At 44.6% G+C, this 27,668-nt stretch overlaps 1 protein-coding gene across 2 annotated transcripts; it reads right to left on the bottom strand.

The window, feature by feature from the left end:
* Positions 1-254: 254 nt before the first annotated feature.
* rassf5 (Ras association domain family member 5) lies at positions 255-27,478 on the bottom strand. Of its 2 annotated transcripts, none has more exons than XM_041034069.1 (6): positions 26,602-27,478; positions 12,655-12,782; positions 3,966-4,079; positions 3,186-3,519; positions 2,978-3,093; positions 255-2,854 (listed from the first exon to the last, which is right to left on the bottom strand). In XM_041034069.1, the coding sequence occupies exons 1-6, from the start codon at positions 27,386-27,388 to the stop codon at positions 2,711-2,713; spliced, it is 1,623 nt and encodes a 540-aa protein (XP_040890003.1). In that variant the 5' UTR covers positions 27,389-27,478; the 3' UTR covers positions 255-2,710. The 2 variants fall into 2 exon arrangements, with proteins under 2 accessions (XP_040890003.1, XP_040890005.1); XM_041034071.1 differs by having other exon boundaries at positions 3,966-4,076.
* Positions 27,479-27,668: the final 190 nt, after the last annotated feature.

Below are 27,668 nucleotides of genomic sequence, written 5' to 3'. Positions count from 1 at the left end.
TTCTATGATACACCCTGTACTTTATAACTTTCAGAAAAAGACAGTTTGTGTGCTCAAATTACAGATGAAGAGCTATGCACTAGTAGCCATTTTTGCCCTTGCGATGTACAGAGAAATGCTGAAATATGAGACAACTTAAAAATGCAGAACGCTGTCTCACTGACACAACCCCAAATAATGTTTTAAGGTGCTGTATGGCATTTAGTGAAACTACTTAGGACCCGAACACATGAGGAAATAAAGGACATTTCAATAAAGGGACAACCTTTTTATTTCGTTTTGATATTCTGTACAGTTCTACTGATATATTTATACACACTTCTTCAAATAAAACAAAATAAACAGCAAAAAAGCATCAAGTCTCAACATCCCTCGCATAATATCATGTGGATGGTGTGAACCATGAAATAAATAACACACATGCACACGCACACACACACGCACACACACACACACACACACACACACACACACACACACACACACACACACACGCACGCACACACACGCACACACACACACACACACACACACACAGCGTTTGTTGGACAGACACATGGGTGTTGAGGATGAGAGATAGAAAGAAAAGATACACCACCACCCAAGGAACACATGCAAAAGCACCCATACATACACTCAGGCACCTGTGTGCTGAAACACACCTTACATAGATACACGAGGGGGCGCACGCGAAACAAAAGGCACTGCCAGCAGAACAGCTTGGGCTTTGGGTGGTGACGTTAAAAAATGAACAGGTTTGGTTTTACTGAGAAGCATGTGCTTATGGACAAGAAACAAGGATGTGTGAGAGTTTTTCTTGTTTTTAAATGATTTGGTTAAATGCCTTCATTTTATGATGCATGCATGCCAAATACCTTTTCCAAAACAACCTAATTTGCAGTTGTAATGTGTTATATTACACGTGCGCTCAATGTATGTTTTAGTACTTGATAAGTGAGGCCCAATGAGGGAGTGCTGATGACACCCATACACTCATTATAAAGCATTATTCACATTTCTCACTGCCCTGGAAGAGCACACAGACGCACACGCACACGCACGCACGCACGCACGCACACACACACACACACACACACAAGCACACCAACCAGCAGGAATGATACCAAAAGAATATTAATATTATTATAACAACAAAGTTAAACCTTGTCACTCTTTTTCCAGTGTCTACATAATACATATGCATTGCAAACACATCATTGGTACATCATAACCATTATCATGATTTTTATATTTATGCTGTTTTTATTTTTTATTTTTTTGGGGGTGGAAGGTGTGGGTGTGTCTGTGTGTGTGTGTGTGGGGGGGGGGGGGGGGGGGGGGTAAAAGAAAACAAAAACAGAAATGCATGCCCAGCCCCAGAGTTGTGGGCTTTTCAGTGACCTGCATCAATATGTGCAAAACAGAAGATGTTTTCATTATTACATACACCACTTTTAATTCCATAAACTTCCATATGTCTCTCATCCCTTTAAAATCCTCTAAATAGATCTGTCCCTCTAAGCTTTGGTGTAAAAAAAAATCATCTCACATTCAAATACAACCCATATACCATTACAGTGTATGCAAAGTGTAAAATCTGTAAAGGTATGCGAATTGCCTCCCTCAGTAGGCTTCATTTGCAGGTGGAGTTCATGCAAGGTTGGTTTGATCGGGTTTTAGGGAGGGAAAATGGAAGTGAAATCACAGTTATCATCTGAGGAGAGGTTGGGGTTGTGTGTCTGTTTGGAGGAGCAAGCAGAGAGGTGGTAACTGGGTCTGAGTGAAGATCTCTCTGTCAAATGAAACACCTGACAGCATCTTCACACAATGCTTCAAGAAAAGATAACAGTGTGCTAAAATAGGGTGGTGCTGGGTGGAAGAGGGTTCTCTTTCCTCCTTTAAGTTTTCTCTTTGCTCAACGCGTGCTCCCTGAGAAAAAAAATCAGAGAATGGATCTCACTGTGTCATCCGCCTTGTTCCAAGCATTATAAGCAAACACGTCCTTCTGCTTTCTACCCTTGCTTAAGGAAAAGCACCGATAGCTGACTTTAAACACCTCCCTCACAAATTCACATGTGTTATATTCTGGCAACAAAGATAAAACATCTGGTGAAAACCCCATACACCAATCCCAAGAAAAAAAGAAAAAGAAAAAAGAAACAGTATGATTGTCCTTCCATCCCAAAGAGATGCAGAAAAAGTCATCATGCCTTCTGTTTCGATTCTAACTCTATGTGCAGGGGTATGAGCTGAGAGAGACTCATGCATAAGTAACACTTGCAGTAGCAGCAGCAGCAGTAGTAGCAGAAGAAGAAGGAATCTTTAAAAACACCACTGATTCACATCAGTCCCAAATGAGATCTCAAGTCGGAGTTTCCCTTTCTTGCAGTGACCTGGGCACTGAAGACACTACTTGTCCAATCAGCGAGCAGACCACACAGCCTGTAGCCTTTCATGTCACTTTCGACCCCTGATTCTCTCCTCGGGGAGTGGACGTATGGATGGTCGGGAGGGGGGCCTTTTATGCGTCCTGAGAAAGGGTATGCTTCTGTGTGTGGATGTACTTGTGTGTTTGCGTGTATATGCGGAGGGTGGAGACAAGTTCAGCTCCGGCTCCAGTCTCTGAATAGACCATGGGGTTCTTGGAGGGTCAGAGTTTAAAGGGGGGAGTCTCTCCCTGGGTTGAGGTCATAAGGTAACAGGTGAGGGGTCAGGGGTCATGTTGTTTTAGGGCCTGTTCTATTTTCTTTCGGTACATGACATATTTTTGCTTCACTGCCTGCACACGCTCCTCCTCCTCTTTCTTCAGGATTACCAGGAAGTTATTTAGCTCAGGAACAGAAAATGCATCCCACTGTTGGAGAAAGAGTGAAAACGAGAGTAACAGATTATTATACTATTGGAGATACTCATTATTTTCCTTAAAAGCCCTTTAAAGAATGTCTCTCAAAACAGTATTAGTACAGTGTTTTCTTACCTCCACCTCTCCAGTCTCATTCTCCTTAAGGACAAAGCTGAGTTGCTCCGGGTCGGGCCCCGCAATCAACCTCAGAAGAAGAGGACGCTCACACAGAGGAAGCTTCTGGAAAAGATCTGCACATACAAAGAAAAACATGTTATTCGAAGCTGTGCGTTACATATATAAATGCTGCAAATAAGCTGGTGACGAGGTGTGTTTTCCTCACCCTGTCCGTCCCGGTGCGTCTGCCTGTATAACGCAAACTTGCGGGGATTGTCCAACACCATGAACTTCTTCAGCAAGCCCTGGATGACCTCTCTGGTGGTGGTCAGAGAGCTGATGTGGAGCTGCTTCACACAGTCGCACGGTAGATAGAAAGATGTTCTCTTTTCACTCTGCCCGCAGTCCGTCTCTTCCTGGTCCTCTGACGGTGCTCGCTGGCGACCGCCTGTCTGCCTGGATGCTCCTTCTGAGACCAGCGCCTCAAAAGTGGGGACTGTGACTGGCCGACTGAGCCTTAGGTGGACTTTAATGAAACCTGTGAAGGATCCGTCTGAAGCCTGGAACACACACAGAGAGACAGAGGGAGACGGTAAGTGGTAAGTGGATTGCAGGACTGCTGTATTAAGTGGAGGCACATTTCATTGTTGACATGTACCACTTTAGCAGAACTAGAATAAAACAACAGTAAGAATAAAAACATTTTTCTCTATTGCATATCAAAGTTACTTTATGTTGATGAGGCATCTTTAATGGTTATTTCACTGCACATCACATAAATTCTAATCTGTGCCGTGATACTCTCATCTCTTTCAAACTAATGTCCTGCTTTTGTTTTCTGTCGTTCTAACTTTTGCATAATTGCTTGTTACATTATGTCCCAGCTCAATTTCCTGCTTCTATTGTATAAAGTAAGAAAGCGAGGAAGCTCTTAGAAATCCAGTTTCATTGTTAGTTTGACATTATACGGCACATTCACCAGCTACAAAAAGTGTTCAAAACTCACCAGATTCATGCCATTTTCAGTGACTTGAGCGTTATACTCGTCTATCTTGGTCCGCACCTCTTCCTCTGACAGGTCTTTTGTCCTCCCCTCCTCTTCCTCCTTTGCCTCAATCTGCTTTAATGTGTGAGAAAGAGAAAATGTCAGGGCTGAAGTATCAGAGTCCTACTTTTAACCAGCAGATGGTGCCACTTCCCGCCCCACCATAAGTCCTGTAAACGAACATGGTATGCTTATGAATAGACAAGTGAATACACCAAAATCAAGAAAACCCCTTCCACTGACTGATTTGCAGGTACACCAGGTGTCATATTTGGTTGAAAACAAGGCCAAACAGCATCTAGGCCAGTCACTTCAGTGTTGTGGTTAACAACTTCTATTGGTGACAGCTACTTGTGACAACACTTCCCTTTCCCATCCTCCATCTTTGCCATTTTCAAGCTGTTTGTCTGGTTGTAGCTATTGAGGATTCTCACAGACAGCTCACTACCTCTTCCTCCTCAGCATGGTTACACAACTGTGCAGCTCTACATGGAGACAGGAAATGTTGTGAATGGAGCAAATCAAACATTCAGCATCACGGCGCGAGAATATTGACAGCGTTGCCTCCCCTCTCACTGTTACTCATTTCCTTCTGTGACTAGGAATAAGACAGAGAGAGAGAGAGAGAGAGAGAGAGAGAGAGAGAGAGAGAGAGAGAGAGAGAATGAGAGGGAAGAAGCCACGAAAGGAGGATGAGAGGGAGTCAAAGAGGGGGAGGCAGTGAAATAAGCGAGTAAGGGGTAAGGACTGATGAAAGAGCGGCTGCTGAGCCAGCCTTAGCAACACAGAGTTTGACTAGGTTATTTATAGTACAGTGGGATGCATCCTCTCTATCTCACAATAGCTTTTTTTTCCCTTCTCCTGTTCATTTGCATTTTCTGGGGCAGAGAGGGAGAGAGAGAGTGTTTGAGAGAGAGCGAATGCAGGGCAGGAATCGTTTCTGTAGGTGACTCCTCAGATGCAGCGTGCATAAGCGTGCGTGTGTTTCTCTGTGTGGATATAGATTGAGGCCCCTTGTGGAAATAAGTAGCACACACATACACAGAATACACGTGTAGCTTAGCTCATCCTGGTGGACATTCAGCTAAAAGAGGAGACAATGTTGTAACATTAAAAATTCAAGACTGGCATTTGGAAATATGTGTCAATGTGTGAAGAGAAACAGTGAGAACACAGGGGCTTTTGATTTCACCTACCACTTAGATTATTCTTGTTGTTGCTGACCTTATCTCTCTTCAACACTTATTATCAGCCACTCCTAAGTTCATGTGTGGTCATACTATCATGATGACTGCTCACACTGCAGGAAAACAGCAGTGAAAGAAGCTGATGCTATTATTGGTCACTGCATGTCACAAATAATTGAAATCTCATCTAATTAGGACAAAAATAAATTTCAATATAAGAATTAACAGGGTGATTCTGACTCTGAGTCACTGAGTGCACACAAGCGTACTGATCTAATCACATTCATATAAGAGTAGAATTAAAACCAATACATTGAAAAAACTCCACTGGTTAAATAACAAGTGGATGGCAAAATCTAGTTTTAGGAAAGGAATCTGAGGGATATGGAGGAGCCGACTTGTAGTCTAAATCAACAAAGTGAAAAGAACTTTGCAGGAATTCCTGCTTTTGTATGCAAGTTTCTAAATGTATCAGAGGCAGTGCCCTGCCCTCCCTTTCTGCATACCAGTGAGAGTGGTCAGAGGACAATAGAGAGGGACAATGGTGCAGTTTCCGCCCCTGAGAGTTCCACAAACTCCTGGGACACTGCCCCGAGACTGGATCTGGTCACGAGGGAGCCAATGACCGGCAAGTCACAGAAACAGAGAGATGTGAAACATTTTAAGGGACCAACACTTTGGTCAACTACTTGCACAGTGATAAAAACTCCCCCCAGCACATCACTGGTTCCCATTCTCTCTTTTCCACTCATCAGCATAAACTGAGTGATAGTGTAGGTATAAATATGCCAGCACATTCATACACATATTAACACTATATTATTGATTCAATGTGCGTGATGCAGTCAAGGACACAGGTGATGTACAAATATGTTGCTTTTTACTGAATGAATATGACAGTGAAAAGTCAGTACCCATTGAAAGCTTTGACACTGTCGGGTAATGACAACATTACAGGTGACAGAGGAAGGTCCAGGTCATGGTTTCCAGTTTAATGGTGTGATGCAGACAGATGCAAGGAAGCTAAAAGATATCTAGGACTGTTATATAAGGGTCACACACACACACATATGTATATGCCATGTGGATACACACACCCTCAGGGTGACATGGGTAAGTGTCAATGCTCTCACTCTGACGTGATCAGACAAGAGAGGTCATATGACTGCTTGAAACGTCGCTGCAAAGTAGTCAGTATTCAGTACATTGTGCCAAACCTGTCGGTGAAATGTGTGGATGTATCACCTCACCACTTTTTCCTTAACTTGAACTTACTCTTGACTTTGTCAGTCAAACCTGTATAACCTTTGTCAGTGTGTGTGTGTGTGTGTGTGTGTGTGTGTTCTTGGGATTGACATCATGATCTACAGGAAACACTATACTCCAGGATCTGTTACAACTGGCCTGTGAGTCTGGGGACATGATGAACTCTACCAGAACTAAACAAACAATAGTCAAATAGAATTCAATAGAAGTCAATAATCATACATCAACATGAACACAACACACACACACACACACACACACACACACACACACACACACACACACAAATATGCCCACACACACTGATAAAAGCATGTTAGCACAACGCCTTTACTGGGTCAAGTGTCAAGGAGGAGCAGCACAATTCAGAACACACACGCTGATTCTATTTCACAGCTGAGAGGCTGCTGTGTAGCAGCACTGTCAGCAGTACACACTTACAAGCGTATGCTCACACACACACAAACTGTAGAAACACAAGATCATCCAAAAGAGATGGAGGTATAAAGTTGTACAAAAGAGAAACTCTCATTTTAAGTACTGTAGTAAGTCCTCCTCAATAACAAACAGGCAATCTTTGTTTCCTACCCATGTTCCCCGAGTGTGTGCTGTGTATAGAGTTTGACTGTCCAGTCAGTATGTGCATGTAAAAATGCATTTTATAGTCGACAGCAATGTATCTCATTCATTTTCACTGCATCAAAAGACAGAATAGAGAGCACTGCATGCGCCCCCTGCTCTACAAAGGTACACTCACATGCACGTGCACACACACACAAAACACATAAAAGCTGGCTGGATTATCTGGAGCAAAAGGCTCAGCTCTGGAAATAATTCATAAAGAAAAGAGGATCTGACCTCCCCTTCCACTGTTTTGATGAATGTAAGTATCTCCCTGTGTGTCTGTGTGCAGAAATGTATGGAAGAAGACTTAACACAGTGACACATATTTGATGCCTTAAACACAAAAAGCCATGGATACTGGTTCTATTCACAGGATGCTACACAGATCTTTGCATATGTCTTTTCCATATTCAAACACAGGAAAGTACAGCCCGCTTTCTCGGAATATGCAGCTCACTGCAGGGCTACTTTTAGTACCTGCAATCCAGTTACTGTTGAAGAACTGTAGAGCAATTCTGTCCCATGTTCGCTAGCTAATAATGCAGCTATATTATATTTCACACCATGTTTCTCTGGCTGTGTGGTGCCAGAGAAATCTGGTCTCCATCAGCTGGCGGCTCCTGCACTGGCAGCCCAGACAAGCTAACCCCAGTACTCTTGTGTCTCAGCACAGCAGCAATCCTAACTCTACATGCTGACAACACAGCTGGTCAATTATTCAGAGATTATACCTTCTCCAAGTCAGACACCAAAGGCACTGCCAGGACATGAACAGTAAGAATAGGGCTGAACATGTTTTGCATAAATGCAAATGTCTGTGTAGTTTCAAGAATTTTGTCTCCAAGCTTCTTGTGCACCCAGAAACACTTTTCTCATTTCTATCCGTCTCACTGCTCTGTCCTTCTTTTGCCACAGAAAATCGATCAATCAAGACCCAATAATAAAAACTAACACCACAGTGAGCCAGTAGTAATATACTGTACTGTAGTTACAGGACGTTATAGGACACAATTATGTGTAAAGTAGTCCAGTGTAAAGTGGGCCAAAACAAAATCTCAGGAAGGGCACAGAGGGTGCCAACAAAACCATAGGTTGCTATGGTAACTAGGAAAATGGTTTTCCACAGTTAAGTAGTTGCCCTGCATATGCACACACACACACACACACACACACACACACACACACGCACACACACTCTCTCTCTCTCGTTCTAGTGCAAAAGTACTGGCTTTGTTTCTACGGAAACCTCTCCCACGTACTGTAGAGAAGAAACCTCTATGGAATCTGTAGATTAACATCGTCAGCTCAGTACCTCTGATAAAACACCGCAAACACATGGTCGACTGCTCTTAACAGTCAAGAGATGAAACCACACTGCAGTAACAGCATCACATTAGACTGTGATGCTAAATCTATGCGAGCCGTTCACATGATAAATGAGCTGCCAAAGGGCATCAAGGCTGATGAACAAGGCTGAGAGGGGAGCAGATCAATGTTACACAGCCCATGTCTGACAGTAACCTCTTCCTATACTCTCACATACCTTTAGAGGCCTACTTAAGCATGCACAAACGCTACCACTTCCTCTCCGTGCTTCTGCTTTTCTGGCTGCATGTTTTTGATCGAAATGGTAGTTTGTTTCCCAGCCCAACCGAAACACCAACCGTCCAACCCGTCTGAGTTTGTCTAACTCTTACAATCTCATCCATATGCGTCAGAGTGTTATCCAGATTCTGTACCTTCTCTGCGTGCCTGGACTTGCGGAAGAGCGTGGTCTTGGCTGTGAAGAATGTGAAGTCTTCGCTCTCATCGTCCAGGCTGCAGTACCCGCTGCTCATGCTGTTACTGCTGGTCATGGAGGGAGTCAGCACTGTATTGACAGTCATGGAGAGGTCCAGAGACAGCCCCCGGCACTAGAGCAGGACCCAAGCAGCACGTTGGCAGCTTGAGGAAGTGTTAGTTTATGTCAAAAGGCAGGGCTGATGTGACACTCAGCCACAATCAGAGTCCACAAGCATCTAACTGTCCTTTACCCATCCAGAAAAAGCCGGCGCTCCTCAGCTGATGCATTCAGAGAGTTTAAGTCCCACCTGTGAGGGCGAGACAGGTGAACTCGGCTCAGATTCGGCGCTTTGCGTGCCACCGGAGAGGGGACCAGGAAATCCGAGACCGAGCACAGACGTGTCACTTCCTCCTGACGTGCGTGTGTGTTCTCTGACGCCAGTCTCACAAACACACACACACACACACCATACAGTATATGCACCTGGTCAGATGCAGCTAAACATGCACACATGTACACACTCATACACAGTATGTAACTGTCTCACACACACACACACTCACACACACACGGTGTTATGGAGTCAGCTTACAGGTTGGTTTCAAGTTAACCCTGCTCACCTGAGAGCACCTGTTATACCCACAAACAAATGCTCATAAAAGCATGCAAGCAATACCACATCCGGGTTCGGTCTTTTCTCTGTGCCTCTGTGAAGACCCACTGCAGTGCTGTAGGGTTCAGTTCAAGTCCTGGTTGCAGCAGCGGTTCAATTATGCCGGCGTTTATGTGTGTGAGCATCCATCCATCCCTTGAGTCCCCAGTAAACAGCAGCAGAAGATGTCTTGGCTGCAGCAATCAAGAGGCTCTCAGACCCAGCTCTACCTCCTCTCTTCTCATCTCTCCGTTGCTTTGGCAATACTACCAGAGAGACAGATGCCTCCCACTCAGCCTCTCTCTATTTCTTACTCTCTCCCTCTTCCTCTCCTCTCTCTCACTGTCTGTCTTTACGCCCGCTTTGCTCCCTCACTCTCTTGCAGCCTTGCTCAACCATCTGTGGTTGAGTGTGTTATCAGCCTGCAAGCACCCTCCCCCTTGTCCCTCCACTTTCTCTCTTCCTGCAAGCGACTGCACCCTGCAGAGCATTGCCACTTCCTCTTAGAGAGAAAGAGAGAGAGAGAGAGACAGAGAGAGAGAGAGAGAGAGAGAGAGAGAGAGAGAGAGAGAGAGAGAGAGAGAGAGACAGAGAGAGAGAGAGACAGAGAGAGACAGTGGTAAGTAGGAAGAGAAATGATGCTGAGTGAGATATGAAGCCTTGCAGCTCCTGTTTTACATACGTAAGAGCAGCAGTGACAGGAAGCAGCTCAGAGGCTGGCGAAGATGGCTGCTGTGCTACTGACATTCTGCTGCAGCATGCAAGGGACTAGAAACCATCACAACCACTACAAACATGTGGCTTTTCTGCTTTTCTGCTCATATTTTGGTCTTGTTTATCAACACGGAAATCAAATGGGGACAGATACAGTAAAGCAAAACCCAGAACCAGCTGCACTACCACAGCTGAGTTGTTGGTGGAGGGCTTGTTGGTGGGCTCACAGTGCTTAAGGTGAGATTAAGAAAATAATGAACAACTGCCATCAGGACAGAAATCACAGTGACCTCTAACCCTGCACTGACCCTACAATCTGCCCTCTGACTCTGGCAGTGACCCTCCCTTGTCAAAAAGCGGCTAATGCCGCTGTCACTGCTGAGATTGATTGAGCATGTGTGCATCTGTCTGCACATGCTGTTTTTGTGTTTATGATGATAGGTAAGCCTGTATGCTTCTGAAGAATGGCAGCAGGCAGGGGCAGTGTGTCACCCTTTCCTCAGATGTCTTTCTGTCAGGTTTGAGTCAGCCAAAGACTGATTACCTGCAGCTTTGCTCCCTGTTTCCATCAGTGTATTCACTCTGGGAAAAGGCAGCGTGCAGGGGATGGGCTGCTACACACACACACACACACACACACACAAACACACACATGCAATGCATACTGAACAACGGCTCTGCTGGCTTCAAGTCAATGAAGCCAGGTCACGCTGTTGAATGTATATTGTGACTGCAGCAGGGTCTGTGCGTACTGGGGGGGAAAAAAAGAGATCAATTTCTGCTGATGCACACACAATGAGGACCTGTAAAGATAGAGGAGAAAGAACGCACTAACACACACACACACACAGAGCTGCAGCTATAAAACTGAGTAAAGGGGAGAAAGGGGACTGCAGGAAATGAACTGTCATCTCTCCTCTTGTCTGCAGTACTTGTGCGCTCTATGAAACAAATGGGATTGTGGAGGGAGGCAGGCACAGACTCACAGGATTCACAGACCTTCAAATGAGACGTCATTAACGCTCACTTAATTCTGACTTGAAGCTCATCATCTTTAACTACACAGTTATTGAACTTACTGAGAACAGCACTGGTTAAACTGAAAATGACTCTACAAATAAAAAGTATATGCCATTTTTTTTGCTCCAGTAGATTTTTTAAATATCGAAAGAAATGAGGATGTTTTTGAACTGCAGTTTTCAGCAGTTCCTGCTTGGCACCAAACAATCCGACGGATGTTTGGTAAAAGACATTTACTTAAATTTATGTTATTTATCCTCCTTGCTCTCTCTAATTCTCTCTTTTCGCATCAACGCGTTTCAGAGCAGCATGATTGTGTTTATTTTTTTCACGCTCTCTAGAAGCAGAGTAGTACCTGGCACACAACCAGAGGTCTAATTTTGTGGTATCTGCCCCCTGGGCATAGAGGAGCTGCCAACATTCTGCTGCAGGCCTGCGGGGTTATCCAGTTTTCTCTAGTGCATGACATGTGAATCTGTATATATATTCGTGTGTGTGTGTGTGTGTGTGTGTGTGTGTGTGTGTGTGTGTGTGTGTGTGTGTGTGTGTGTGTGTGGACCACATTGCGTGGGTGATTGAGGCTGGGATGCCAAGAGCACTATGCAGGCTTACAATCTCTCAGGTTCCTGTACACGCACATGTGCTTACACAAAGAGTGGGTGCACATAATTACTGTATCACTGAATATCCTGTGGCTTGTACAGTATGCGAGCATACTGTATGCGAGTATGAAAGCTGAAATGATAGATTTTGTGTTTTAATTACGCCAGTTTAATTAAAATATTGGATAACTAAATATATTCCAGTAGCACACAAAAACATCTAAGACTAGCTAATGGCTAATACAGCTATGTCATAATGGAGGTCCCTACAGAGCATGACCGATTAACCTAATTAGTTTTGCATTCATTTGACAGAAGCCAAGGAAGTGAGGACGCCAGGATCCACCACTGCCCGGATAAAACAGCAGCAGTTCCACAGCAGGGGGATGACAGAGCGAGTTTCCGAACCGAAAGATGAGAGAGGCGATGTAAGAGTAAGAGGGCAGACAGGAGAGAGGGAGGCACATCAGATGCTGATGTGACGCAGCAGATTCTGTCTTGAGAACATTCTGTGACCACAAAAAGCAAATGAGCGCATAAATAAATTTATAAGTAGACAGCCGTGGAGGTGGGGCAGCTTGTTGTGAAAGAGGAGGATGGTTATGTAAAAGTGTAGGCTTGAAGAGACGCTGCAGAATGAACCCTGACATTACCCAATCCTGACTCATGTACACCTCTGCACCACACACACGCAAAAGTTCAATATATTATGTATTCTAAAATGACACGAATGACCTAAACACCCCTTTCTCGAGTCTTATTTCTACTAATGTAATGTTTTTTTTTTTTTTTAAATGCTCACCTTGTGCTGAGGAGCTGTGGAGGAGCAGTTGCTTCTGGGAGATGGAGTTTTTTCGGGCTGTCTGTCCCTCTGGTTGCAGTCCAGCTTGACCTGGCTCTGACACTCCAGGTGACAGGTGTAGCTGCAGTCTGATGAACGCAAACAACAACAACAACAAAAAAAAAAAAAAATACAGTAATTAGAGAGAGGAGCCCATAAAGAAGAACCGAACCAATCACAGAAAGACAGTGAATGGAAAGTGAACAAACACTGATCTCACACTGCAGTCTACATTCGTCCGTGGTATTATTGTATGTCAGAGAGTGTTATGCTGATTAGCCACCTGTAAGTGGGTGAATCAGGAGTGAAGAATTGTGATTCAATCAAACATGAATAGCCACACAAACGCTCCAAACACACAGAAAACTGGCTCCATCTAGTGGCTGATGCCAGAGTCACACCCTCAAGCTCTTAGACCGCACAAACAGTACTCCTTAACAAAACATGCCTGACAATACATGTTTGTTTGTACAGTTAGAGTGATTTAGAAAATTATTACAAATTTTTGAAAAACCTGGTAGGAATTTAGCTAAATATAGCTATCACAAAAGAAATATTATATTTCCCTGTGCAGACACATTACACTGTTCATAATGGACAGACTGTACAAGGTCCAGCAGAGAACATACCGGAAACAAATACACCAGGCAAAACAGGACATAATGTATTGTAATAAAGGATGGGCCCACTTAAACCTTCAAAGCCTACAAACTGTAACAGTATAGCAGCCCTGTTATGCTTAACTCACATCTAACTGCTCAGTTAAAAAAAGAATAGATTTAGGTACTTCCCCCAAAACTTCCCCAAATAGTCCACTGTTGTTCTTTAATTTTTAGTTGGTTCCACGTATGACAGCCTAGGTTTGTTTATGCCTTGCGGACATTACTGTGGCCAGAGGCGTTTCCACGGAGACGCACAGCCTCACGTCTCACTTCTCCTCGGCTGGTGAGGTAATTTATGCTAAAGAAAAGAGAGATTTGGATGGGCGGACTGCAGTTTGGGGAAATTCTCAGTCAGATCCCTTTTATGGTCCTCAAGCAGGAAAGCTTAAATAAAACACCATAGGCTACATGCGATTGGCAAGCTTGCTACAAAACATAAAACTATTTAGACAATGTTTTGTTTACTTATAAAAAAAAACACATTGTTTTCTGGTGCACGTCTTTGTTGCTGCAGTCAGAATAAGCTGAGCTAAGCCAGGCTATTTTGTCTGTCTACTGATATTAATGGTTCTGTCTGTGCCCTGATAAGAGCGGGACACCACTGTGTCTCTTGTGCTCAGCATCAGCACCATAACCATGGCAACAAGCTTTCTGGTGACCATTGTAGACAGAGGAGAGCTGTACTCACATAAGGTCACTGGCAGAATTAGTTTTGTTATTAATTAACAATAAATCTCATCTTATTCATCAAAGATGTTCACATTCACGCCAGGAATTACAGGTATTTTTAAAGCAGTTTGGAAACTGGAAAACAGTGGGAATGATTAGCGAAGTAGGGACATGGAGGAGATAGTAAAGGGAGACAGGACAGGCCTTACTGACAGGAGAGACACGTCTAGCAAAGAGGAAAGTTCAGATGAAGGACATTTTGCTTGTGACAGTTTAGAGGTCACTGCATTAAGAGAGGGAGACAGGCATAAGTATGTGTGTGTGACAGAGACAGGTTGGCAGAGAGAAGGAGTGAGAGGGAAGGGCTGCGATGCCTCGCTGACAGCAGGGATGTGTCGAGGAAAGAGGAGAGTTCAGATAAGGGATACTCTGTTCGTGATAGTTTAGAGGTCACAGCAAAAAGAGTGAAAGAAAGGAAACACATAGGGGAAGGGAAGAGAGAAACTCCTTTCCTTTCCTGTCCCGCTTCACTTCATTCACACCATCCAAAAAACTCGGCATCTACCTCTATGTCCTCCTGCTATAGTTTAAAAAAATGTTCGGCATTTTGGCAAAAATACTTTTATCCTTTCTTGCTGAGAGTTAGATGAGAAGACATATGAGATAACACTTTCGTGACTCTACCGTAAATATTGCCACCAGCAGCCGGCTAACTGAGATTAGGAAGAGGACTGGGAAAAGAGTGGGAAAGAACTAGCCTGGCATTATCCAAAGACAACAAAATCTACCCACCCATCCACCCTATAAAGCAACAAACAATAAATCACCATTTAGAGGTGCTGGTAGGCGTATTTTGTAACCTTTGGACAGAGCCAGGCTAGCTTTTTCCAGTCTTTGTGCGAAGCTAAGCTGGCTGGATGCTGGCAAAAGCTTCATGTTCAGCGTATTGACAAAGGAGTGGTACGGATCTTCTCACTAAGAAAACAAATTCGTTTTTTTTAAGGATGCTCTGTGGACTTTTCTTATAAACAAACAACAAACTTAGGTTTGTGTTTCATGTATCGTGTTTCTTTGTATTGTGTATGTGTGCATGTTCTCACGAGGAAACATGATACCAAAAAAAAAAAAAAAAAAAAAAGGGATCCAAAGCTCTAATGACCAACAATTTTTCTGTTTCTCTCAAGACAGAAATCAGTGTTTGTGTTGGGTGGTGGAGACTTAGAGAAGGACCTGGCTCCTTGGCCTTTCTTCCAATAATTCATTTTGAAGACAGAAATTGGAAAACTGCAAGGAAAATAGGAGCAACGCTGAGGAGTGGAAACCTTTTCCTGCTGCACACCTACAGTTTGATACACCACTGTCAGCAAGTCACGGTTCACCCAGGATCCACACTATTCCCACACTGATAACAAATCATCATTTCAGCATTTTGAATGTGTTGACATGTTGCAAGAGTTGAGGGAGGTGACTGCCTGATTCCAAAAACTGACAAACACATAAATTAACAAGAAATTGTGGTTTGATTTTGTGACCACATTTTGCTGACATCCTTATGAAAACAGGTTTGTTTTACATATCCCAGGATACGGATTTGAGCTCATATCTTATAGGATTTGTTTTCATTTAAAGTGCGTGTTGGAGTAACAAGTACAAGGTTGTGCTTTTGATGAATTCAAGGCCACTTTGTTAAATGTGGAAGTCAAGTGATTTAGGCTTTTTCTTGTATGGACGCACGGGTGTGTGTGCAAGGATATTATTACGTGTACCTCCTTGGGATACACTATCATGTATTTATGAGTGCCAGTGAGCAGGTGGAGAAAGTGCGGCAGAGAGCCGGTGACCCAGAAGGGCTCTGAAGATTACACTCATCGAGCGCTTTCTTGTGAACATCTGCTTATTCGGGCAATTATGCAATCAGCCAATCACGTGGCAACAGTAAAATGCATAAAATCATACAGATACAGGTCAAGAGCTTCAGTTAATGTTCAGTGCAAAGGTACAAATGGGGTTTGATCTCAGTGATATTGACTGAAACTACAGTTGCAGACTAGATTTCTGCTGAGGTGGTGATGGCATGGTCAGAATTTGGCATCATCAGCAGAAATCCTGTGTCTGTCTGGTGTTCCTAATAAAGTGCTCAAGAAAGGCAAAGAGGAGGGAGTCAGCAAAAACAAACAAATTTTCTCGTGTGACTTCTTTTTTTGTGTGTGTGACAGTGGTTTGAGAGCCTCGTCCAAAAATCCCCTTCTCAACTGCATGTTAATACTTGCAGGGTTTCCCTTTTGCTCTTTCGTGGAAAGCCCAATGTTACGCGGAATGCTGGATAGGGAAGTTGTTTGAATTTAAAGACAGTGAGGCTGATTCCCCCCGCTGGAGTTTTAGGAGAAGTTGTGTTCAGATCCGCTTACAGGAACGCGACAATACGTTTTGTTAGAAAAGCTCCCGATACTTGATTCTGCACATCCATAGATCAAATTTTTTTTGGAACTGCATTCTTGCTATCCTTGTTACTTCCTTTATCACTCCAAATTAAGCTGGAAACTACCTTATACACTCAAAATTTACTTTCAATTCTTCATGAGGTCTACTCCCTTTGACTGGAAAGTGCTTCAGTCAAACAAAGAAATCCTCCTACTTGTCTTAGTGGACTGTTTTAAAAGTATTTATGATTTAAAGGGAATCCGTCAGCGTTTATTTATTTGACTTGCCTTTTAAGATTCTTTGATAAACTGCTGAGCTATGATTCTTCTCATACTCCTACCCATTTCATCAGGTCAACTGTCATTCTTATTCCAATTTATATTTTTTGAATTTTAATACATTTCTTTTTTATTGGTTTTTTACTTTTTCTAATATTATATCTTATATAATATTTTACACAATCCTTCAGACCAGATTCTTTTAATTATTATATGACAAGTCTGAATTAGACATTTTTTAAATGCTATTTCCTGTGTGCTGTTGCTCTTGTAAAATATTTTGAATCTCCGTGAGGCATTTCCTTTTCAAATAAAGCAATTATAAAAAAAAAATGTGCAGGAACTCATGCATCAAGGGACGGGACACCAACAGATGACTGTAATAAAGTTGATTCATAAACATTCATCAGCATCTGCTCCTCTGCAGTTGAGCCATAATGTCTGGAGTGTGTGTATGTGTGTTGTCTCAACAAGGAGAAGGGCTGTGGTGTTATGTGTCGCCATGGTAGACTGGCCTCAGTTACTCCTCCAATGTAGGAGTTGCATGCACAGACTCCCCCCTTTGTCTCTCATCCCATCATTCCAGTCTGACTGCTTTCTAACCGACACTGCCTCCAGACAGAGCGGGACGATGATGCAGATAGATAGAGATGGAGGCCGAGGCAGCACTCGGAAACTCCATCAGCGCAGTGGAAAGAGATGAGGGAGCTTAGAAGTACGATTTGTAAAGATCTATATGTAGCGGCTGTGTTAACTTCCACTGCTGCACTTGGGTCGATAACACCCGCTGCGATGGAAGACAGGAAAGGAGGAGTTCCGATTACAGCGCTTATAATGACGACAGGTCTGTTCTCAGAAGAGGACGGTCAGATAGTCTTGGTGGAGGCGGCTAAATGACAATTTTCCATGGTCATATTTCGCCTTTCCATCTCCTAAAATCTTTGTTGTTTGTTCTCCTTCCACTCCCGTCGTACGTGGAAGGCCAAGGAGCCAGAAAACTGTCCCATTTCTGCTTCATTTCCTGTAACCAGAGATGTTGCTGTGTGTGATCAAAACTGGACTAAGTGGTGTGTGTGTGTGTGTGTGTGTGTGTGTGTGTGTGTGTGTGTGTGTGTGTGTGTGTGTGTGCAAGACAGAAAGAGACAAGAACTGAAAGATAGGGGATGTGGGTGGTTGTTGTTTTTCTCCATGAGACAGTGGGTGTGGGGCAGACAGGGGAGGGTGAAGACTAGCAGGGTTTCTCAGGTCATGGAGGATGTCTGTGTGGCACCAGATAGAGACAGAGTGGGGAGACAGAGGGAAGGACAGAGGGAAGGACATATTGTGTTTCTCCTTGTCTGGGTGAGAGGAGTGTGTGTGTGTGTGTGTGTGTGTGTGTGTGTGTGTGAGGGGGGTTAAATAGGGGTTGGGCAGCTTTAACGTTGGGGCGATGATATTAACACGGTCACTAAAGGGAGCTCTGCAGGTCTTATGAAGGAATTAAGAGCAGCTTCAGGGTCTTTGGGGAGATTTAAGCAGTCTGATCCCATCATAGCTCATTTGGTGCAGCTATCCATGTTCTCCTGCTGTGTAGCTCACTCACTCACACACACACACACACACACACACACACACACACACACACACACACACACACACACACACACACACACACACACACACACACACACACACAGACTCCATAAACTCAAATCTCTCCCCTAACCTAAATAAAATCTGACCCCTCACCTTGACATCTGTGTGTATTTGTGTGAACAGCAATTTCATATTTGGTACTGACACTGTTTATCTCCATCACCGCAGCATCCCTGTCTTCCTCTTTCAGCGCCTCCATCTGTGCAGCTTCAGATGCTCCCTGAATTAACTAAACAAACAAGAGATGAACTGAGCTTTAATTTGTTTTTTTAAAGGCTTATTCTGCCCAACGAGCTGCAGCTGAAAGCTTTGAGGGGAATTTTTTGGCTTCTTGAAAATATTCCTTTAGCGAGTGATTACATCATCCCTGAGTTTTAGTGGTTTTATGTTATAACCTCAGATGGATGCTGTGACTGTGGCTTAAAATAACTGGGCTTATAATAAACTTCTCAGTATTAATAAGATAATAAAGAATGGATTGTTGCCATATGTTGCCCATAAAACAGCAACCAGAGTGCAACCGGAGTTACAAATCTGGGTGACAAACAATTGGCCATGAGAGGCCATGAGATGTGACTGAAAGCTTGCGAAGAAATTAACAAAGCATTTGTTCTACTATAATGCAGTGGACCAGACTTTCTTCACATGCAGAATGGGACTCCTCACGATGAGTTAGCTGACTTTTATATGCAAAACTGGTGGACTGCCCCTTTAATTTGGACAGCAGATTTTTATAAGACAATAACACAATACGACCGTGTCTTTGTAACACAATTCCCAAACACTTTACATGCAGTAATCCTGTAACACTGTTCAGCCACAGTGGCATGAAAAGAAATGTGTAGTTGTGTCAATAACATCAGTTTAGTCTAGACCCCGAACATTACACAACCTCTTAAAAGTCCTCTCCTAAAATACATCATTCCCTCCAACCACATGTGAGATGCTGATGGGACTACAGCCACCGAGTTATTATGTTCTTAGTAGTTAGGAGCATTTAAGAGGAATTTCCAGACAGTTGGCGTCATATGCGATTATGACACACTTTGGCAGAGGATAATTATAGATCGAAGATGCAACAGAAGAGGAACTGAGGAATCTGGTTTGGGCCAGTTAATTCTTAAAAGGATTAAATGGGTTTCCTTTACAGGGAACACCATCTAAAAATATCCATTATCTGTCTGCGGTAGCTTGTGCTGTTGATGCTGCTTCTGAAGCTTCTGAAGCTGCAGCATGACGTCACTCAGGTGGAGTGGTGAGCTCCTGATGAGCTTCTCCCTGACTCATGTTTGGTCAGAGTCTTATCAGGTTCACACAGAAAGGGGCAAGACACACACACACACACACACACACACACACACTCACACAAAAACAGCTGCAGTAAACATCTTTTTTTATTCAGCTGTCAGTCTCGTGCTGTGACTGGATCAATAATTCTGCAGCACCCAGCCATTTTGCTCCCTGCCTCCTCTTCACACCCAGGCACACGTTGTGCTAATGTTACATTATGTATATAAAAAAAAATGAATATAAAAAACAAAAACACTGCATTAGCCAGCTGTCTATTTGGAGAAAACATGGGAAAAATCGATGCCATGCAGCCTCCAGCAGTCTCACTCTTATCTCAAATTCCTGCTACAAATATGAAAGTCAATATGATAATCCACTTACATAGGATTTTCTCAGCAGATTGATAATGTGTAGGTTTTCTGTGTTTGTCTGTGTTTGTCTGTGTGTGTGGATATAAAAGAGAGATGTCTGTCTGGAGCGAGAATAAACGGTAGATAAACTGCTTTCATCTGACCTGTTTACTGGACTGTTCTACCATTTACAACCAATCTGCAGCCTCTGTCCTCACTGTTCACACACATAGACTCTATGTGCTCTTACACAAAAGCGAGGGGGATAGATCAGCCGATAGAAGGGGGGGTGGTATAGACAAAGAGTAACAGGGCTTGAGGGCATTGCAGTTCACAGATAGACAGACTGATGCACACAATACCCAAATATTTTGGCCCACAGCCGCCCTTTGAGGCCAACCCGGCTCAACCTGTCTACTCATCATCTTTCCCTTTTTTGTTCCCTAAGTACTGTCGCCTCTTTTCATCACCACCAAAGTGATTTGGATTCCTTGTACAACGTCTAAGTCTCAATTCCCACTTTGTACTACTTGCGCACGCTCCATTCTCCTCTCCTTTCCATACCTGAGGTGGTGAGCAGAGATCCATTAGAGGATGATCGTCGGAGGATCCGCAGGCCGTCACTCCAGGAGCGAGACTTGGGCAACCTCTTCAGCAGCCTCCCCAGCCTCCGTGAGACCTGTCCGAAGCAGGCGCTGCCGGCCTCCCCTTCCGAATCACCCCTGACCTCCTCCAGATGCAGCGACACCTGGCCAAGAAATGTTCGGCCCACCCTGACGCCTTCAGCTCCCCCGGACCCGACTCCCGCCCCTGCCTCCCCCTTCGCCTCCTCCCGCCCCGGGGCGAGAGGTGCTATCTGTGCCATGGATGGAGCATGGTGGCACCATCCGGCAGGCACCGTCCTGTGCGCGTAACCCTCGCTGGCTCTCCTGTCCTGCCCCCGGCCGCCCTTGTCCCTCTGAGGACTGCCCCAGCGCCAGCCCCCCCAGTTCCCCCCTCTGCCATCCCAGCGCAGCCACTCTGCCACCGGTGCCACGCTCCGAATAAACAGCCCCCTCTCCACTCGCTCTGCCACCCCTCCACCTGTACTCCTCACACACTCCCTAATGCTCTCACCTCTCTACTTGCCTCACTGTTTTCTCCTGAGGTCTGTGCCTGACCTCTCCTCCTCACACCTCAGAGCGCGGACATGAGCTCTGATCCTCTGCTGTACCTACTTGTTCCTCTTTAAGGTCTCTCTGTTATCAACGCTCCCTCATCCTCTCTCGTTCTCTCTCCCTCTCTGTCTGTACTGCAGCACCCACACACTCTGCAGTAACAAACAGCCAGCTTAAAGAGACAGAGACCCCCAAATACGATCACAGTCCTGGCTTCTCCGTTCCCTTCTCTCCTCTCTTTCCAGCAACAGGAACCTTTCTCCTTCCCGTTCGCTCAGTGGGTGACTGTACGCTCCTCATTCAGTAGCTGAGGACATGGTGGTATCTCCATAGAATAGAGCAAAAACGTCACAGACCACTGCAGAGCTGGTTACTGACGCTGCCTCCTCTCTCTTCTCCCCCTTTTTCTCTTTCCTTGGTGTGAAACCCCACAGCCCGGTTGAGGGGAAGTGAGTCAGCCATCCTGTCAAACCCCACAACAGTGACATATCTTGTCACTGTGAAGGACATGCATCACCTCAAGTGTGTGTGTGTGTGTGTGTGTGTGTGTAGATGCTTGTGTGTGTGGGCTGAGGTGATGCGCAGTCCGTCCGTTATTAATATGCGCTGTGAAAGAGAGAGCTACTGGGAGATATCCTCCTGCCCTACTTCTAAAATTGAAGAGTTTGGAGGAACAGGATGTACTCCACTCACACTTGCGTATGACATAACGATGAGTGATACCATGAGAAGGGTATGCTCTCTTTTCCCACTGCAGTGGCCGTTGTGTTTGTGCAGGTTGAATATGACGTAATGTGTGTTTTTCCCAACAACATTTCAAAATTGCCTTCAACCAACACATGCTTAAGAATGTCTTTGTCCCGTCCCTTCTGCCCTAACCCCCTCTTCCACTGCAGTCCTCCTATCACTATCCACCAAGGGCGACCTAAATATAGCCTGCTTGAAAATCCCCACTGTTCTGCCATACATACAACAGAGCGGCAATGCACGGTGAGGAGAGCACACAACACCACACAGGTGTCACTGCATGAACAAAATACTTACAGGTTATATTTATCAAGGTCAGATAATGTCAAACAGCCTGAGTGGGCAAAGATACTGTTTGTGCCTAAGAAAGTAAACAACAGAAGTGCAGTGCGTTTATATGTTGAGCGTATGTTTAGTAGCTCTCTTCAATGTTCAATGCAGCTTTGTATTCAGATTCTGTGTTTTCAGCTTGAGACATATGAGCACTGAAGGAATGTTTTGGCTGAAGTCTAGTAAAAACTATATTCATCGCAGGTCTGGCGGAGCAGCAGCAGCAGTGGTATGCCGAGACAAGAAGGTTATGAGCCATTTAACAAAACCCTCCTCCCATGTTTTCTTCTTCCACCGTGAATGGAGCTTTGAGAGGACCAACGTCAAACGGATGAGAAGGTTCCTAAGACAAGGCCTGTACTGTGTAGGTCAGGGGAAGAGGTAAAATAAGGAAGAGATCAGGAATGCCACGGGGCGTTAAGAATACACTGGGAGGGTAACTGTGATGTGTCGTGTGTGTGCGTGTGTGTGCATGTGTGGCTTCCCGGCAGCCATGTGTTGCTGCAAGTATCCCTCCCTGTCTCTACAGTGACCAGCACTGAAACAATAAGGATTCCTACTCAACTTGCAAATATTTAAGCACAAATACTGTTAACAGGATTTTACTAAATTCTGAGATCTGTGCGAGCCAACTCGCTCTCATATATTGTTCAGGAAAGTTACTTCTTGCTGTGAAATCAAGCTTCAAGGAGCTTTGATCTTCAGAGCGTTCACCTTGTCAAGTGCTTTGACACAGGGAGCAGAGACATGCAGGCAAACCTGCAGAACCAATAACAAAGCAAAGTACACAGTGAGGGTGAGGAGGGTATAAACTTACGCAAGCACTGGAGAACAAAGTTCTCTGATTAACTAATTAGTTTAGCAACAGAAAATTAATCTGCACCTATTTTTGATAATCAGCCTATTGTTTGGGTCATTCATCAAGCAAAGGAGGTGAAGATTGTCTGACTCCAACTTCTCAAATGTTAGGATTTGCCGCTTTTCTGTTTTATATCATTGTAAATTGCAAATATTGGGCTTTCAGTCAGGAAAAACAAAAAAAAAAACAAAAAAAAAAAACTGGAAGACAACCTGGGTTCTGGGAAATTTTTCACTACTGTTTGACATGCTATAGCCTGAGCAATTAATAGATTAAGTGCAAAAAAGACAAATTATTTAATATGTATGTAGTTTTAAACACCAGTTTAGGCAACACTTTACTTTTAGCCACATTTAGTATTTACTATCTATCTATAGAAATTGCACTGACAACACATTATAATGTAGTTATAAGCAAATACAAGGGCATTTTAAGTGATTATTATGCATTTTCCAACAATTAGAACTCCTGCTCTGACGCATCCTCAACTTGCTTACAAACAGTTAACGCATACTTGACAACACACTATAGTTACACGCTATAGTTATTTGTGGATGTTATAATGTTTGACAAATAACTCGATTAACACTTAAAAATACCTTTAAATCTGCTTAAAGCTACGTTATAATGTGTTATAAACCATTAATTAATCTGCTGCTTAGATGCTAAATAGGGAGGGTTAAGTACTTCAGTATGGTTTAAATGCCAACTATGGCAGTAGAAATTGTGTATACTCTGTCAGACGTGTGTCTTCTTGCCTGACAGAGATGAATATCAGAAGCGAGAAACAAACTCAGCACTGGTGCCACAACAGCATGGTTCCTTGAAAGCTTTAATTAAATATTAATCTGATGTCTGACTCTGTCTGCCTGTCTCTAATCCCAATCTCTCCATCCCTGAGGCATAATCCCAGGCAGGAGACACTCAGAGCTGGGATTAAAGAGGCTGCCTCGGTAAAGGGGTGGGGGGGGGCTCACCCAACGGCATGTCATTCCTTGACCATCGGCACAACAAGAGATGACAAATCAAATGATAAAATGAGTGATAAATAAGAATCACTGTATAGGTTTAAACTACTGTTACACACCTTCCTGTGCAGTTTGTATTTGTAATATTATTTGTTTAAATAATAGAGTTCTTTCTTGTGTGTATGATACTTTATATGTTTATTTTCCAGTGCATATAAGAGCGCAGTATAAGGCACTTTGTTCCTGAAATGAGTCAGATTAGTGTCAGTACAACAAACATTCGGAGCTCATACATGTCTAGACTGTCACATTTATCAGACATGTTATATATCACATCATATGCTTCATGATTTTATGCCCCATTGGGGCCTGATGCCACATATGGCTATCATCTATATAGAAGTAGTGTTTTTAATGAACATAGGTTGGGGGCTGCTGTATAGCTAGACATACCACAAATCAAACTCTCATCTAACTCCCAAGAGGAGCAATGAAAAAAAAAAACAACAAAAAATACACAAACATGGAAGAAAGCCAGCAGTAGGAATTAATTCAGAGGTCTATATAACAACAGAGCGGCAGACTTAGAGACTGGGAGCTCTGGCTAGATTGACAGATTCCACTGTGGGGCAAGGCCACATCACAGCAGTCCATGCAAGTTCATGACTATCCCAGGGGGGAAGAGCTGCATAGCTGTTTCTATAAGCTTCATATGCAACAAAGCCAGCACAGATAGAGAGAGGGTGATAAATCAAAGACAGGCAGAGGGAGGGAGGGAGGCATACAGTAAGACAAAGACGCAGAATGATGGTTGTTTATGGTCGCAAGGCCTCCGTCTCTCACTCCCTGTCATTTGCTGGGTGTAGTTGAAAGAAGAGCTTGTGTGCGTGTGTGTGCTGTTTCTATTCTGGCAGTTTTGGTTGCGATTCTCCACCACAAAAATACCCTGAAATGGCTAAATTTGTATTGCTCGTCATAAATGTCCTGGTGACCCCCATGTCTGCACACCGCAATCACCTCTGATGTTTTCCGGGAAAAGGGAGCAGAAAGGACGGTCTGCTCTGGGGAGGACAGCAGCTGGCAGCATAAAACTACAGCTCATTAGCTTGATCCATAAAGAGATCACTAAAGGCAAAAACAAAACTCAATTCAAGTTCTTGGGTCATAAAGAAACTCAGGACTGCTCGTGTGTGTTTGTCTGGGTATGTGTGTGAATAGTGCTCCAGTAATCTCTGCTCTCGCTCCACTGAGCTCTTGCTGATAGCACACTAAATCAGACAGCTCCGCAGTGCTGGACAAACTCTCGCTCTTTTCCTCCATCCCTCCTTCACACTGGCTCTCTTTCCTCCCCACTGCTCTTGTTCTGTCTTTCCGTCTCTCCTCATTTTTATCACCCTGCCTCCCTCCACCTCTCCTTGGACTCTTTCCACTATTTTTGTCGTCCCTGTTTCCAACTACTTGTCATCCTTTCCCTTTCTCGGCCCATGTCCGCTTGGTTTTGCTCCTCTGTGGCTAACAAGGTTCCTGATCTGTCCCTTTCTTTCCTCACTTTTAATCTCTTCAATTTCTTTATCTCACAGTGCTCTACAGTCGCACAACCCACCCCTGACAGAGTCCTGCTGACACAATGCCAACTCAGCAGCCGCATGCTCTCATCGACACACAAATTCCCCTCCACACACACACACTCATACATGTACAGCATGTGCATAGAGCAACCCCCCCCCCCCCCCCCAGCACAGACGATAAAGTCAGTACGGTCAGGTACATGGCTCCAGAGATGTCAGGAACAACGGATGTAAAGAAGGAGATTTAAGGCATTGCAACATACGATGGAGGAGGGAAAATACTGCGTCCTAACAGTGTCCCCTATTATGTCTGTATGACTCCAGAGCAAATACTTTATTCTCACATCCTCATCGGTCTAAAAACACCAAAAGACCTGAGTTCATGCGCACTCACAATTAAGTGTGAGCTCTACAGTTATTTCCATTGTGTTTCTGGACTTCACCAGTGTGCCACAGTGAATTCTACTATCTTTCCCTGGCTCTGGGAGCTGAGGCTGCAAATCACAGAGCGATGAACTCTAGGAGGCAAAGCTGGAAGGACAAGATAATGAGCTTTCCATGGAAGACTCCTGGCTGTGTCTGTGGAGCAGAATGCTTGGAAATGTCCATCCCAGTCATAATGGCTCACTCACAGAGGCACATGCTCACTGTGTGTGTGTGTGTACAAACACACACACACACACACACACACACACATACACACACACCAGTGTAAGAGTTCAGTGCTGTGGTACTTCTACCCTTCACAAAATAATCCAGTCGCACCAGAAACAAGATACAGGCCAGTAACTCACAACACCATCTCAGAGGGGGAAACTAAAACACAACCAACCACACAACTGAAATAACAGTGTGCTGCATGTACTGATGTACATGATGTTATGGAATCACATAATATGAAAACAGTCGCTGACAGAAATAAAAAAAAATACTGTCAAGACAGATAGACACGTTGGAGGACTCTAACTACTTACTTTGACATTTGAGTGCCTGAGTTGTGATCCACCGGCTGCAGGCGTCACACCAGTCCTGCGATACCGGCTTAGTCTCGAACCGGTGTCCTTCTCCCTTCTCGGTCCTCACCCTGGGGTCCACCCCCTGGGGGAAGATGGACCAGGCCTCCATGCGGGAACGGTCTTGGCGGGCCAGTCTTACGACTCCGGTTCTGCCCTGAGTAACCCGGTCCAGCGGGAGCCCACCGCTTTCTCCTAAATCTGACGCAGATGCGGAGGAGATGCTCTGATGTCCGCCGTCTCCGTGCCGTGAGTGTCGTCTCCCGTCCCGGTGTCGGTGCCCCCCTTTGTGTCCGTTAGCAACCGATTCGCTTGTCATGACAGTGATGCCGGCTCTCCGACCACCAGTGTTATGGTTTGAGTCGCAGTCCATGTTGCAGTTGCAGTCACCGTTAACGTGCCCTGTTTGACTTTCTCGGGTCCCGGTCGCGGTGCTCTTATCGTGGTCCGCGCTGTCCTCCTCTCTGTCCCGGTCCGGGCTACGTGGCGCAGATGGAGCTCCGCATCCTTCGCCGGGCATCATCCCGCTCCTCACTGCCGGTCCTGGAGACAAGGGTTGAGTTTCCGACTCCCCTCCAGTAGCGACGGACCCGCGCTCTCCGCCGCTCGTGGAGCTTCTCCTGAACATCATCTTCTCCCTGGACGATTTCCTCAGTGGGGTCCTTTTCTTCCTGACGCTGAAAAAATGCGGCTCCGAGTCCAGCCTGTGCTGACCCGGGTGCTGCCCCACCACACTCGCAGACGCCATTGTCCTGTTCGCCTGTACTGCCTGTGTGTCCGGCTGTTTGGTGTGTGTTAGTGTGTTTTCACTCCGTGCTCTGAATGTAAACTCATCCCACGCCCGCGACAAGCGTGTAGTAGTGACGCAAGGGATCTGACAGTTTTTAATGCCACGAGCGCGCTCCCTTAGAGCGACAAGAGAGCGCGCGGTAATCCCAGCCTCGTGCTGTAGGTTTGATTTGGCATTATTTAATGGATTATTAAGCACTGATACACTGGATCACATCAGTTCACCTACTGATGAGTCA

Source organism: Toxotes jaculatrix, chromosome 3 (assembly GCF_017976425.1).
Source record: "Toxotes jaculatrix isolate fToxJac2 chromosome 3, fToxJac2.pri, whole genome shotgun sequence".
Lineage (NCBI taxonomy): Eukaryota > Metazoa > Chordata > Actinopteri > Toxotidae > Toxotes > Toxotes jaculatrix.
Note: the sequence above shows the minus strand (reverse complement) of the source record. Positions and strands in the feature narration are given on the sequence as shown.

Bases quoted from the DNA above. Each gene is read 5' to 3' on its own strand.
- rassf5 (XM_041034069.1), bottom strand. From the start codon at position 27,388: ATGGCGTCTGCGAGTGTGGTGGGGCAGCACCCGGGTCAGCACAGGCTG. The intron at 3,520-3,965 runs GTGAGTTTTGAA...TGTGTGTTCCAG, and splicing joins CTGAAAATGGCATGAATCTG to GCTTCAGACGGATCCTTCAC. The intron at 3,094-3,185 runs GTGAGGAAAACA...TTGTATGTGCAG, and splicing joins GACGCACCGGGACGGACAGG to ATCTTTTCCAGAAGCTTCCT.